Source organism: Antrostomus carolinensis, unplaced genomic scaffold (genome assembly GCF_000700745.2).
Source record: "Antrostomus carolinensis isolate BGI_N321 unplaced genomic scaffold, ASM70074v2 scaffold7195, whole genome shotgun sequence".
Lineage (NCBI taxonomy): Eukaryota > Metazoa > Chordata > Aves > Caprimulgiformes > Caprimulgidae > Antrostomus > Antrostomus carolinensis.
The window spans coordinates 3,279-19,317 of NW_010318369.1; the positions used below are offsets into that span (position 1 = coordinate 3,279).

Genomic DNA, 16,039 nt, shown 5'->3' on the forward strand with positions numbered 1-16,039 from the left:
GCTAGACCTCAGTGTAGAACACAGGGACAATCCTGCTGGCACTGAGCTAGAGGGACCTTTCAAGTCACACCTTCTGTGTAACACAAGACAAACTTTTCTCAGGGTATTTTTGATCCAGTCTGTAACTTCCGTTGACATTAGAAAATTAATCTTCTAGCTTTTAGAAGGATTTCTCTTGGAAAGTCAAGAAGTCTGACTGAAAGGCTGCATGATGGAAAACTTACCACCCTTCTATATATGTTTTAGTGCTTAATCATTGATAGTATTTGACACCTGATTTTTTTGCCTTGACTTACCTAGTTTTAAATTTTCAGCTATTGTATCTCATAATGGTCTTTTCTACTAAATTAAGGAGCTCCTTGCTCCAACTCATGTAGTCATTTTCCGATGATGATGAACTCACTCAATGAGTAGAATTTAGCACTCTTAAGCAAACTGATTGGCTAAGACTCACTCATCCCTCACTGCAGGCTTGTCAGATCTCAGCTCTGAATCCTTCTGTTGCTTCTCGGCACAGAGGTCCAAGAAAAAAAGATGCTCTAGATTTGTTCACCAAGTTGGCACCTTTGAAATGCACCTTCGGTGTTGGCATAAGAACAATCTCCTGTCACACAAATTCATCTCTACCCCAGGTTTTCATTTCCCTCCACTGCAATTCAACAGGGACCAGGCCCACCCAGAGTTTATCCTTGCTTTGCTGGAAAATAAGTTTTCTGAGATAAAAACCTGTAAAAAGTGTGCTGTTCTGCATGGACCGGCCCAGATGGGGGAAATCTGTGTTCACACAAATATGCAGCCATCCTAGGCAAAGACCTAAGGTTTTGCAAATGCAGAATATCAGCTTTCAGAAAGTGTTAGGCATTGCCAAATATGTTGTTAGGGGAGAAGAAACAAAAGTACCAGAACTATTAAGAAGACCCAGGAAAAAAGTGGCAAAAATACAGAATACAAAAATTCAGTATTGTGGTGTTATTTAACCTTCACGTGATTTGAGAGAAGCTAATTTTGGGGGTTTTATTTCATTACATATGTCGCACTATTTACTATTTAAAGAATGTGGCATTTCAGAAATTTGGAGTTTTAAAATCAGTTATTGACCAAACTTCTTGAAAAAATATCTTATTTTTCTGTAAAATATTTAGTTCTGCAATGTAGTTAAGTATATCTGTAAAATATTTAAAATATGAAAATGAATAAAAATTTTAATACAAGAAATTTTGTCTGAGCTTTGCTGGGTGTTTATTTTTAAGCCAAGGATTTGATATGTTTGGAATGTGACACTGTTCTGGTATCAGGCTTTGGAAGTAAACAATTATATAAAAGCTAAACGACAAAATAATACCCCGTTACTGCAAAATGCCACTTCTCTGTGACAGATCCAAGCCAAACAGGGGAATTCTTTTCTAGAACTGATTCACTCGTTGCATCTTAAGCCACAGCACGTTGCAACCCTTTATTGTATTTTTATGTAGCTGAGTTGGAAAGGTTTAAAAACGGCTTATGGGGGAAGCACTTGAGTGCGATGAGCACTTTGAGTATAATAAAGTACTTTCAGCATATGCACGGATTATGCGACAGTTCTGCTTTCCATACAGTAGGAAGCAGCTGCATCAATAACATGGCATATGATAAGAGCCCGTTGGAATTGTCATGCCTATTGTGTCACTAATCCATAGATTATGTGCCTTTTATAGAGCCTATTATGTAACAGATCATGATGGGTCATCATGCCAAACCTACAGGGGATTAAAAGAAGAGGTACTTTCCATATTCAGATATCGATTTTTAAAGTTAATTCTGTAAGAAGGAATCTTTTACTTCCCCCAGCTTATAAAAAGTTAGCCTAGCATACACCAAAGAATGAACCCTTATGCAAAAGTCAAAGAACGCAGGTTATCCCTTTCTCCACTTCACTAGGACTCTGATGTAGATGCACAAAAACCACAGCGGCTAATGACAGCTTTATCCAGCAACAGGGGTTCCAAAAGCATGCACTGTGGTTAAGAAAAACAAGGTCAAGCTTTGTTTTAACTTGTACCTCCTGGTAGTAAACTGGCTAGAAGTATTCATGAGAAGACTCTTGTCTAATGAAATTGTTAATACACCAGCACACAAGACCAAGTTAACTCTTATCTCCCGTTCTCCCAAGAACTGCATTTAAAAGCTTTTTGTCAGCCCAGAATAGACTGTACCAGAGACTATGTACGTATACCAGAAATCATCACAGACCCTGAGGTGGACTACAGGGATGTTGGAAATGGGCAATCAAGGATAAAAGGCATTATTCCTTCGCTTCACAGTATCTCCAGAGCCTAGATAACTGGGAAAGGAAAGTAGTACTGGGTGGATTTTGGACCTTGCTTCCACACCCTCTAGTCAGCATCCAGTACTCGGTGTGAACCTGCTGGATACCACTCTGCCATGGGAGACAGCAGCCAAAATACTCTTAATCAGGGTGTTTCTGAGACCACAGTAACTGCTTCTGGATCAGTGCCTCAGTACAGCAAACTCTGTTCTCAGTAAATCACGCATTTCTAGTCCCAGAAGAGCAAATCACGCGTTTCAAAATTGCTGCGCATCAAACTGATACACTTAACTCACCCCAAATAACGGCTTGATCAAGGTGATACTCCCTGGAATGGATGAAAAAGTGGGCCTTCTGTCATTCAGTACAGCAGGGTCCAGATTTCACCAAGAAAGGGCAGGCTCATATCCTAGTTGAGTCCTGAAATTTTAGATTTTCAACAATAAATATAAGAATGTTTCACATGTTCTCATCATCTGAGAAAAAAACAGCAAAACACTCCAGTTGTTTATATAATTTATTGACAGTGTACATATTTTTATATAGTGCATTACAATACTGACTGCTATAATCTTTTATAAATGCTGTATTAACTATTTTTTAAAATTTTCACAACAAAAAATAATAAAATATCATGCCAACATTTTGTAACAAATTATCACATTAAATCCATTTGGATTTCATGACATATTTATCTGTACAAAGGACCCCATATCACAGAGCATTCACAGTGCATAAGGTCACCGTCATTGAAAAAATAAATAACAAGATAAATAGATTTCTGTTATTTACAGTTTACAAACCCATCCCTTTCTGTTTTCAAAGTAAGCAGTTCTAGAAAGTTTTAATAATATTTAAAGATGTACTGCACCTCCTAAGGGTGCACTGCAAATGCTTGCAAGTATGAAACACGGGGAATTTTAAAAGGTTCCGAAGTTATTTCAGTGATCACAAACAATTTCAAATACTTTCTTTCAATGGAGGATACAGTGGGAGCCAAATTCTGCTCTCAGTTCCACTGAAATAAATTTATGCCAATTACCAGGACATCAATGAGCACTGGCACCACTCCCAAGAACGTGAAGATAGGAATTTGGTCATAACTCTGCTGCAGAGTTTCAGCCATTCGAAATATAGATGCTGCTAGAGAAGCAGATTTACAAGCATTCTTTGCATACACAACTGATAGATGAAAAAGCCATAATCTTGCCTAAACCCTCTAAAAACCATCTGAAAGGAAACGTCTGAGTTTGTATTAGTCTTTCTAGAGATTATACCTGTCTGGTTTTGACATATTCTGATACCCCTTTAGATTTTGTCACAATTCCCTATTGCTATGAATCAACCTTATATTTGTCTTTCAAGTTTACCAAGATAACCTCAGTGATAAGATGGCAATGATTGCTTTCATTCTTTGTGCTAGTAAAAAAGAAAAATAAATGCAATTAAATTCAAACTGGTAATCCTTTTAAGAAAATATGCAAATGTAATTAGTTTCCCATAATCATTCATTTCTTTCAGACAGTGTACTGTATGTCAGAAGTATGGCAACAAGTAGAACAACGTGATGTACAAATTGCCACAATCACTACACATCTCAGCCTGTGGAGAAGGAGCTACATGTATCTCACATTCCAGGTCAGGGATGTATAGGTTTGGTGGGGTTTTTTTCACAGCTTTCTCTGGGGAGAAAATATCAGGACACCACACAAGGGGAAATGTGAGAAAAGTGTATGCCCAAGTTATTTAAAAGGAGGTTTTTAAACACATACACAGTAGGTCAGAAACTGGAATGCACATGTCAGTTGAACAACTTCTCTTCAGCAGAACACTGATCACTTGCATACAGTTTTCAAAATAGTTCAAGGGAATAATAAAGGGTTTGGTATAAAACTGCTGGAACTAAATGCTGTCATTTACCTGTGTAACCATCATAAACCTTAGCACCCAACAAAATGAAAAATCTGGAATTCAGATTCAAATAAATAGAAAGGAAATTGTACAGTAAATGCATGAGCTGCAGAGATTTTCTTCTGAGTGCTTAAACACAAATAACTGAGAGATCTGAGGCTTGCAATGACAGAGTATTATGCTCAAAGGTGATGCATATCAATTAAGAAGATTCTTTGGTTTCACCTGGCTATCAGTGTTATTTTAGTGTCTGTTTCGTATTACATTAGGTCTGATCTTTCCTTGGCCTGAATAATCAAACAGTATTTACACAGCTTAAAGCACTCTACCAAAAACATCTAACTGTAGGATGCAAATAAATGGCATTACAATTGCAAGAAATCCAAGAAAGGAAGACAACAAATCTCATGAGGGATTTGTGCAACTAGAGCAAACACGTAATAGAAAACAAGTGTGTGTAATTAAAGCACAGTCACAAAGGAAATCAAAGACAGAATAGAATCTTCTCTATAATTGCTAAGTAGTAGACTAGTAAAGACCTTTTCCATTTGTTTACACGTTGACAGAAGATTTACAAATATAATCTAAACCAAGAAACTAATTATATGTTTGTTACAGCTGTAGCAAGCATATAAAAATAAAATAAAATTGGCACGCCAATGACTGAGCCAGGAGGAAGATAGTTGACTATGCTGTACCGGTTGGGAAGACTTAGGGTGTTCTTCTAGGCTAGACTTCAGCCCAGAGAGCAGCCCTTAGATCACCAAATAGTCATTAAGATAACCATAACCATAACTGTAGCTTTTTAGATTTAGGCATGTAGCTCCTGAGCCTGCAATCTTTACTGGGGCAATACTCTATAATGCAGTACAATTGTTATGGTAAATAAATGGAATCAAACGCTGCTGAACTCAGTGGAAACACTCCCACTAGCTCACTACAGACAGGATTGCACCTTGTGGGTCTCTGTGGGACTGTGCTATTCCAGTGGAACTGCAGCGGAAAATTGTTGCTAAATCTCTCCTTGGCCAGTTTAATTCAGTTTTGATCCTGCTTGTACACCAGGGTAGATGCACAGTTTTGAAGTCTGAGACAAGGAACCAGTTCTCTTATTTACAAGAGTGGAAATCCAAAGTGGTATCAGCAGAGCAGAAGTCCACAGACTCTGGCCAAACCTTTTAATTTGAGAAAGAAAAAATCTTTAGACTACAAAATCAATAAAATATGAAAAGATCTGAATATGATAGGAAACCCAGAAACCAAGCTCTGCTGTCATCTTAGGACATAATCCAGCAAGGCACTTGGATATAAGCTTAGCTTTAAGCATGGAACCAATTCTACTAAAGTTAAGCTTTGCTGGATATGGGATAACTTTTTCTGACTTGTATTACTTTTCAGTGTTAGTATGCTGGCAATTCTCAGATCAGAGTAAGTTTTTGCTCTCACATCCACCAGCTTTCTTTTCACTCTTGAGCTGAACACTAACTTACACAACATTGTGACATACATTCCAAACTGAGCCAGCTAACTTTTGCCATGGTTAGTAAAACAAAATGGCTACAAGATTTTATAGACACAATCTCAACAGCTGCAATATAGAACTGTACTAACTGCACAGAGCCAAGCACAAATCACTCCTTTTCTTGATTGGAAAATGGACAAATTTATAGTGGTTTCTTGATCACGTGCGCAAATGTTTTTTTATATGTGTGAAAGGCACTAGTCCACTATTACTCGGCAATAGCATCCTGAATTACTGATACATTCTGATGTGGGTTTATCTGACATACAACAATTTGTCAATCAGATCTTTCTCAGGCCATTCAGTTTTATCTGCATGGCTTGGTCCATAACTGCCATCTTTATTTATTTTAGTATACAGATAACGACTATGTAGGGACACTTCAAACTACTTCATGCATGTTATCAAGGCCCTCATACAGCATCCAATAATTCTTTGGCAAACAATACATCCCTGGTCAGGTGGTGATGTCAGAGGAGAATCCTACTAATGTCTTTTATAATGATAAGTACAGCATCTCATAGCCGAAGTTGCACATGAGACCACCTCATGGAATGCAGCATTAGAATTAAATATAAATTGCCCTGAAGCGGGTCTATGTTTTAGGGAGGGCTACAGATGACAGGACTGGTCATGTGATTTAAGGTCAGTGTTACCTTCTGAGACTGTCTCTTGCTCCAACAGAACACTGGTTTTCTGGAGCAGGTGATATTCAATTTAGGCAGAATAATTCTAAATGATGTCTGAAGGATTCATGGCATCAGCAAACTCAATTTCATGCATACTCAGGCATATTTACTACAGAAAAAAATAGCGCCCTATGTCTTCTAAAGTTGCCTGGCTCAGAAATATGAAGGTACAGTACAATTGCCTAGGTCTGGCACTGTAAACATTGATGCCCTCATCACTGTCAACTCAGCTGATCACTAGGCATTCAAAACTATATTTGGGAACTACTCTTCTGTAGAGTGAAGACATCTGAGCTGCCTGAACTGTGCACAGAAGAACAAAGAGACAGCTAGTTCTCCAAGCCCACCCAAGAGCAGAACACGGGAAAAAAGCATTTACTCAGCCTCTCTCTCTGCTCCTTTCAGCCTCATGTCTAAGCCACTTTAAGATTTGCAGCAGCAAACGGTCCTCCTGAAAGATAGCAGGGAAGGGAGTAAGACTAGAGAGGGAGCTTCTACAGTGGTGCAGCAGTGTGCTGCGTCTTCACAGCCTTTCTGCAACAGGAGACTCAAAGACGAACACGAATTTCATCTCTTCAGCTTTGCACTGCAGCACAAATGTCTTGAATGCCTGGAAATGGGGTCACCAGCACACTTGAGATCAAATGTATTTACTGTCATGCTTACCCATTCAATAAAGCATTTTAATAATGCTGTATTTGTTGCCATCTTTAGGACTGGCTAGTGTAACTACATAACTGCTTAATTAAGGTGAAAAACCCTAAATGGATACTAATACTGACATTTGTACAAAGTGTAAAGCAAATAACAAATATGTTGCTCTTTTTTCCTTAGGATTACACTGAAAGGAACAAATTCCTAAAAAAATTCAACAGCAGAATACAATCCTTAATTTGTACCAAAATAATTTTTAAAATAGCCTTAACTGTAAACACACTGCCTGGTGTAAACAGTATTCTGCATGTGCGCTGGCTAAACAGAATTCTTTGTCATATATGTCAAAATAAGGAACTTTTAGATTTAGTGCTTATTTGCTAAGATTTTATAGTATGTTCTCTTTGAAACAATAATGGGATTTTTTAATATATAGTCTTAAGTGCAAAACATTAATATATTTAAAAATGCATCAACTGTTAGTTGATAGATTTATTTTGGTTTATAAATATTAAAAAATTAAAAAAATCTATGTATAAAGTTAACTGTGCTTCTTTAGAAACTTTATGTGATCATTCACATACAGCTTTACAATATTTTTAAAGTTTAGTAGCAATTCAAAATGTTTTCTCAGTGATTTGCAATCATATGACTGCAACAATGTGGAATGTTACCCATTATTTTTAATACTCTGGGCCAGATCCTGCTGTCAATTACATCCAAAGTAATTCCTTACATCAGATTTATGCTGGTGGAAAGGATACCAACTGGGGGCTAAAAAGAAGCATATCATGCTTCAAAACTTGCATGCAATCAAATCAAGGACTATATTCTCTTGATAGACTTGCGTTTCTTATCTGCACTGCTCACTGTCAGACACTCATCTTCATTAAGCTTCTGGGAACAAATAAAAAATGAGAAGAATACACCAGCTTCTTGACTGATGAAATAAGATTCTTCCGCCACCAATGAAATCGAATCATTATCAGGGTGGGTTTTGTTGTCAGAAAACTCTGGATTATGTTCAGACACTATTCTCAGCTGATGACAACAACTGATAGTTACTGAGCACCCAGTTATATTTTATTTGATTAGTTTCTTCTAAATTTACATAATGGGCTTACAAGGGCCAATGCAGTTTTTCTTGTGGTGTAATATTCCACAAAAGTTAGTTTATATTTATGTATACAGCATTCCTCATTAATGGTAAAACATATTTTTTCAAGTATGAATTTCTGCATGTAGTTATCTTCTTCAATATGCAGATACTCTCACTTTTAGTGTGCATCATCACAAGTGATACAACATACAACCATTTCCTCTTCTTTCTCTGCTACACTGTTCATGTTCGTTGAAAAGAGTGATAAATATTCAACACTGCCATCAAAAACTGTCAGTGCAGTTCTTCTATAAGCAGAGCACTTGAAAGGGGAAATGATGTCCTCAACAGTGCATGCCATGATATGTGCCTTGGACTTTCTGGTCCTGTAGCTGAGATATTTTGACTGAGTCAAGAAAAGTTCTGAACTTGCCTCTTATTCTTCCATGGAAAGTAAATGTCAAAACCAAAATAACTATAAAGATTTTTCGCCCGTCCTCTTGCTAACCTTGGTGGTGGTGGTGGATTGTCTGCAAAAGGAGAATGAAAACCACAACAGAATGTCCCAGAAATGGGTCATTTTAAAGTTCTGCATAAGATCCACACAGCTTTATGACTGAGCAGCAATATCCAAAGAGGAGGAAAATGCTTTGGTTGCCTCGAGCTAGCATGTTATAAGAAAGGTATGCTTTCCTTCCATACAGGTAAAAGTGCTTGTTAGCTGATGAAGCAGGAACGACACTCAAATTACTGATGGGAAGACGGTAGAAATGTGAAATGCCTCCTGTCATTTACAGCATATGTAATCAGAAGAATTTCAGTCTTTCTCCCTTGTTGTGGTTTAAAGTTCTTCTCGGCACATAGGGAAGTTGACAAAGGTGAAGACGTTAAACTCTATCAATATAGAGAAACACAGGAAAACACCATAAAGAAACAACACGTAGATGCCTAATTTCCTGTCAAGTTTCCACTTATTTACATGGATTCCAAACACCTGCAAGCAAACAAAGTGTTAGTTAATTAAGCCCCAAAGGAGACTTTTGGAAACAACCATTATAAGCTAAAAATGACAGCCTTTTGAATTAGAGATCCTGAACGAAGATAAAAATCTATTCTCAGTATTTTATAGATCAAAAAGGCAACATATGTTTTTCTGATCAAGAAAAGGAATGTAAAAGCCCAAACTAAGAACTCAAACTCTGGCCTGCCTCTCAGTTGCTCTAAGATCCTTTTACAAAATATTAAATAAACCCACTTTAATGCCCCGTCACAAGAACTTTGCAAGTTCTTAATGTAACTGAGAAACAGGCCCTCAGGTTCTCAGTTTCAGTCTGTGATGGATTTTCAGTACATGGGGCCCGTTCTAGTCAGGCAGCACTCACTCATTGACTCAGTTTGAACTAAAGGAATGCACTAAACTACATGAAAGCCTCTCCCTCCAGCGTTCCCCTACAGATTCTTTATGTCCCAGTAGTACACCAGCACCTAATGTGCACTCTTTCAACAGCTTCAGAAGACATGCTTGCTTTGATGTTTTTGTCAGCTTCAGAACTAAGGGGAGTTACAAGTTAAAGGTAGCAAAGCAACAAAGTCCTTACAAAGGCATCTATTTTCAGTGGTGTTGAGTGCCTCTGAATTATTATTTGTTTTGCTCAAAACCCTCCTGTGAGTTTTCCTGGGAGGGTCTGTGCAAATCAGGGTATCCAGCAGAACAAATGAGATAATAATAGAAGCTTCGAAGTCAAGTGATATGGCTTCTGCTATGAAAAGACTTTTTGCAGAAAAGCACGAACAGCTAGCATAGCGACACATCTGCATAATCCTCCCATTTTATTCCAAAGTGCTGATTACCAATATGCATGCAGCAACATCAGATATAAATGTCTACAGAACATCTTTGTTGTTTCACAGGCACTGTGCATTAGAGCAGAACTAGGAATAAGAAAAGAAAACAGGCCCCCACAGCTTATATATCAGATGCATTAGGAAGTTAGTGGCAGAGTGAAGAGCCCTGGTCATTCTATCACTTAAGTCGTGCACAGGTGATGTGGAGTTTTGCAAGACCTAGTCATGCAACAGTGTGAAATCTCCCGTGATGATCCCCTCCTCTGCGGAGCCTCCACAGGCAATCAGTGAAAGGCATTAGCACAAGTGGGTATTTTTATACCTTTGGGATTTTATTCTTCTCACAGAGGGTTCCCTGGGAGTCAGCAGGATCAGACCTTAAGTACCAGCAAAATTGACTTTTGAGACAGAATTATTGTTTCACCTTAACAAGTCACGTGTTACAAGGGTAAGTGTCTTATGCTTGAGTAACATTTAGCATACCTATTCAAAGTCCTGAAGTTCACAGTCCTCACAGACTAGTCTTCATTAAGGGTTTTGTCTACAGCCCTTGGTTAGTCCAGGCTGGTTTTGGAAATCAGAGACAAGGGCAAAGGATGATGAAGCACAGCTGGATCTTGTCCCAGCATAAAATAGAGACATCCTGGGATATGCAGCTGGACACAGCAGCACAGAAGTATTACTGGATCCCACAATTTCAACACTGCCACTGAAACCAAGAGGACCTACATGTATCCAGCATCTCTTGCACCATATGTCAGATTTCAGTCCTCACTGAGGACAATGGTAGTACTTCAACCCATAGTATTGCTAGAAAAATGATACTTTGCAAGAATCAATGCTTCAGGGATAATAAGAATTTCCATTTTGTCCTTATATAACATGTAAAAACCTAATAAGTATTTTGCAATTGGAATACTTGAGCTACTCAAATACTTACAGTAAGTGCTACTGATCCTAGCAAAAGTGCAACTGAATAGACCAGTCCTTTGCTGTTTATCTTAACCTGTGGGAATCAGACAGAGAAGAGACCTTTAAAATGCTCAGCGTATAAAAACTGTGCTCTTTACTATTTATGGTCCATCTTCTATTTTGAATAGTGACTGACTTAAACTATGCAAATCCATGACAGATCCATGAAGAATAGGAAGATTAAGGAATCAAAAGAAATGTGTAAGTAATCCCACCTCCCCTAAAAAAAAAAAAATAAATCAGCATTTATAATAGATTTTATGTTAAAAGATCATCAGGAGAGAGAAATATGCTGTTATTCTCATCTCACAGACAAAAATACTATGGTACAGTAAGACAGACATGTCTGCTTGAAGCTGTGTAGTGAGAAAATGACAGAGCCATGAAGAGGTATGCATGGCACTATTTTTCTGCTATACAGTATAATGTACTCCACTTGACAAACTGGGAACTAATTTCAGCTTGTGGAAGGAGAATTGCTGCTTAACTCCTGGTACCCTGACAAAGAAAGAACACCTTATTTAGCAACCAATATCATGCTCAGCAGGTTGGTGGTTTTGGGGGTTTTTTAAATTTATTTGCATGCTTTCTTTTTAGGATTTTTTTTTTAAACAGACAAAACCAACGCATTAAAGATTTGACAAGTATACATACAGTTGATCCACAATCAATTGCCATGGTCTGCAAACCCCATGGAACACCAAGGCCCACCAGAATGTCAAAGACATTGCTCCCTATTGTGTTGGATACTGCCATGTCTCCGAGACCTGCAGAGAAAAAAAAAAAACAACCTCTTGGGTAAAAATGAAGTATAGGACCATTACTCTGTACTACAGGAAACTAAAGGGAAATGATCTGCATTGATCCAAGCCCCCCTGGACTGGCCACAATATCTGAGGTAGGGAGACAATTTCCATAATCTTTGCACAACTTCTGAAAAAAGTGTGCAAAAATTGCTCACTCCAACTACTTCTTCCTTGTGACTTGGAGAACCTTTACTGGGTGGTACCCATTCAGCATCTGAGTTCAATGCCAACTGAAAAAACAAATCTTGTTCTAGGTAGTCTGCAGCAACAGGGAACCTGGAGATTACACACTGGATTTAGTATGTGGACATGTGGCCTTTATCTCACGTGAAGAAAAGTGATCCTGAAAAGAATCCAGCCAGATGGTAGTCAAAATTAAGCAATTCTGTGGGGCTTAATCAGCAACAATTTCACTTTGGGAACAATAAAATGCTACAGGAAAGGAAAATAAAGAGTGAATGATGGTGAAGTCCCTATGCATTACTCAAAATCTACTCCTAATGCACATCACTCCTGGCATCTCATTCTGCACCAGTGTCAATGGATGTGAGGAAGGCAGAAGTCTTCTCTGCCCCTGCCAATTTCTCTTAGGCACTAGCCTAACTAGTGAATCACTCTCACAAAGTGAATACCAGAAAGGAAGAGGAACTGTAACGTCAATGAGACATCCCCCACAAATACTTTGAGAGTACACAGAGCGGAGACAGACACTACCACACCACAAGTACAGTATTCTTCTTGCAGGAAGCTGCTGAGAGCAAGTTACACTTTGGATCCATATGATGGTAGTGTCCATCTCTACTTTTTAGATACTTGACTGCAATCTGTCAGTTAACATTTCTCTTAAATCCGAGAAGTGCAAAGTCCCTGTATTGTCTATGAGAGAATGGGGCTGCTTTTTGCCAAGCTAGTGCTTACCTTCACTTTCAGAGAAACAATCCCCACAGAAGTTTTGCCTAATACTAAAGAAGAACTAATCTAAAGAAGTAGTCTGTTCATTTAAAAATGTAACATATTTTCCTTCTGCTCTTGCAAAAATCGGTTCACTTAAATACTATGTATGGAAAACTAATTTAGTAGGAAGGTGGTTTCACAAGAATCCCAAATACTTTTTTATGTTGCTTTTTGTGAGATTTTGCTGAACACAAGAAATAATACAACCTGGAAAATTAAATGTTTAAAATATATAATTCTTTTCAATCAAACAATATTTAACAGCACTACTCCCATCTCAAACTACAAAGGTGGGGCTGTTGAGTACTTAATTTATCACTTCAAAACCCTTGTTGTTTGCACAATTATGTGTGCTGGAGATCTCATTATCTGGAAAAAAAAGACTATGGGAATTTGAATAGTGGAAAAGAATACAATTAGGATCTTTTCTTATTCTATTGCAGAAGAGGAGACCACATTCTCAGGTTTAATGTTTTTCAACAACAGGAAGGAAAGTGGCTACAGGTATTTCTCAAGTAATAAAAGAAATGCAAAGAACCTTAATCAAGACTTAAAGATACATGAGAAAGCCCTTGACATTTTCAATTGGAAAGCTGATGAGGACGCAGCTGACATTTATCTAACATCCTTTCCAGTGCAGCTATTTGTATGTCCCAGCAGAAAAGAGGTCTGCATTTGGATGAGAAGTATGCCTGAAGCAACTTCTGCCAGATCCTCTTAAACCACTTTGCTTCCCTGGGTTTGAGAGGTCTTCTAGAAATCAGTACAAGTGTCACATGGACAAGTGCCAGTCAGCATATATTCTTTGATGTATTTTTAATAGCTGATATTCTAGTTTTGTCTATTACTTTTATCTTTTCACCCTGACTGATACATACCATGTATGGGATATCTTAGTGTGAATGACCTTCTACAGTCCTAGGGTGTGCAGTCCCAATAAACAAAAGATAACAGGACAGTGATTATTTTCTTTTTGGTTCACAATAATTAGCAAAGTATTTGGGCTTTTAACGAGGCCCTGAAATAGTAAAAATAAATAAAAAATAGTAAAAATGCATTGAGAATTTGTGTGTACGGAGGAAGCAAATCACAGAGCATGTACATAAGATTGCAGTTATGCTTCAGCAGATACAGTACCTTGTCTTGCTACTATTAAGCTGGCCATGCAGTCTGGGACGCTTGTTCCTGCAGCTAGGAAAGTAATGCCCATGATTACATCCGGTATCCCAAGAGTGTATCCAATCACAGTCACCTGAACAGTGAGGAAAATAGATTAACCTATCATATTTGGGAAGTGTCCTCTTTCCAATACAGTTGTGCCATACTCTTAACTTTGACTTCTGGTGTGCACCCTAACAGGATTAGACTCAGGATACTTATCCATTTCTGTAAATTAAATAGTTGTGGAATAACCAGCCTAAACCCAACCCTATGAAAAGGAAATGTACTTTGGGTCATATTGTTCAACATTTATGAGCAAACAAAAAGCTCAATTTTCTGTACTTCTAACAGGACATACTAATCTTTTAAGGAAGAACACAGATGTAATCCAACCTGTGGAGTTTTGGGTTTTTTTATTCACAAGAATGGCAAGATTCTTGCTGGTTCTAGTCTCATAAGGACTGCAACCAATCTGTATTGTGATACAAGGCAGAGATATAAAGAACTTGTTTTATCCCAACACATGAAGAAGGAATCAGTTCCTGCATGACTTCTGACATAATCTAGTTATATTGTCCCCTGAGTCCAGAAGCAGCTTTAAAAGAGTTTAGGGAATGGCTGGAGCTTATAGCAGAGCTCTTGGAAAGGACAGGGAATGGTATTTAGCTGGAACATCTGAAGAAGACTGAAAAAGCATCAAGAAAAAAGGCTGAACATATAGCTGAAAAGGAAATAGCCTTGTGAGAGTGCGAAGACTGAATCAGGGACAGGCAGCTGCTTCCTTGCTGAGACTGCTAAGGGGGAAGTCTTCAAAGCTCTGTGTTGTTTTCTTGAAATAGTTTGCCAGTCTCTTACATGAGGAAAACTGGACCCTTCGCCAAAGGAAAGGTGTATTTTAGGGACCCACTCACAAATGTTATTCTCAGGGGCAAGCTGTGACTCAGAAATAGGAGTGGGCATGATTCTCCTGCTGCAAGTCGTAACTGAGTACTAAGGTCTGGCTGCCTCTTAGATAAGCTGTCTGCAGCCTTCATGAGCACATCTCGCATTTGTGACAGGGATATCTACAAATGGAACCAAGGTACAGAGCCTGGCCTGGCAAAGGACATATGGTATAAAATGAATGTGTGGCTTTGGCACTATTTTGCCAATGAGTGGCTGGCATATGAATTTATCCAACACGGTCTATGTTAAGAGAAAAGAGGATTAATTTACAATACAAAACTTATACAGAAAGTTGCAAAAAGTTTATAGAAAACACAATCTTCCATGAGAGGAAACAAATACAAAGCAGTTTGCAAATGAGGAAGGTAGAGATGTTCTCCACCCAAAAAAGATTTTGCAAGTGAGAAGCTCATGAACAAAAACTCGTCCATATGCATGACCAGAAGAGCGTGTGTGTGTGTGTATATATATATATATATATATGACTCAGTGGATATATGTGAGACTATACATGTTCCAGTATGAAACCAGATGAAGATTTCTTCACTATATTTTCCTTTAAAAGGAAAAATAGGCATGTAAATTCTTCAGCAGCACATCCTACCAATCTTACAGTTATAGATATATACAACTTTTTAGTTTTCCATCTTTTAGTGTAGAAAAAGGTAACCTTCTATACTTCAAAAGTATGGCTAATTTTCTGATCACAGAAACTATTTGAGGAGCTTTCCTATTCTCTGAGAGCCTCTTCTCTGACTGAAAATGTAAACCTGGGAAACTGCAAGTGGGTAAGAAATATGCTTCTATGAAATAAAAAATAGGAATTTATTCAAATCTTTAAGCAAGCGTGCTCCAGAATTGACTACAGTTTACAGATCTACACCTGATACACTGCTGCTCACAGATCTAGGACAAACGGAAACATACCAGCAGTCACACTACTCTTCACTAAGAAGGATTTTCTTGCATTATTTTGGTCTATTTGAGGTGGCATCCACCACTTCTGAGTCTTAAAATTTTGCTTTCCATCTGCCTTTTATGCATGTTTCAGTATCAGATCCTGTAGCCAAATTTCTAAAGGTGTCTCAGCTGCTAAGATTCGTAGAATCATAGAATGGTTTGGGTTGGAAGCGACCTTAAAGATCATCTAGTTCCAATCCCCCTGCCATCAGCAGG

At 38.1% G+C, this 16,039-nt stretch overlaps 1 protein-coding gene across 2 annotated transcripts in view; it reads right to left on the reverse strand.

The window, feature by feature from the left end:
* Positions 1–8,142: 8,142 nt before the first annotated feature.
* Positions 8,143–16,039, reverse strand: part of SLC24A4 (solute carrier family 24 member 4) — a 34,792-nt gene continuing 26,895 nt past the window's right edge. For both annotated transcript variants that reach the window (XM_010168866.2, XM_029085168.1), the window contains exons 12-15: positions 13,895–14,009; positions 11,652–11,764; positions 10,966–11,031; positions 8,143–9,174 (exon numbers count right to left, since the gene is read on the reverse strand). In XM_010168866.2, the coding sequence (XP_010167168.1) occupies positions 9,022–9,174; positions 10,966–11,031; positions 11,652–11,764; positions 13,895–14,009 (447 nt within the window). In that variant the 3' untranslated portion in view covers positions 8,143–9,021. The remainder of the gene's footprint in view (positions 9,175–10,965; positions 11,032–11,651; positions 11,765–13,894; positions 14,010–16,039) is intronic.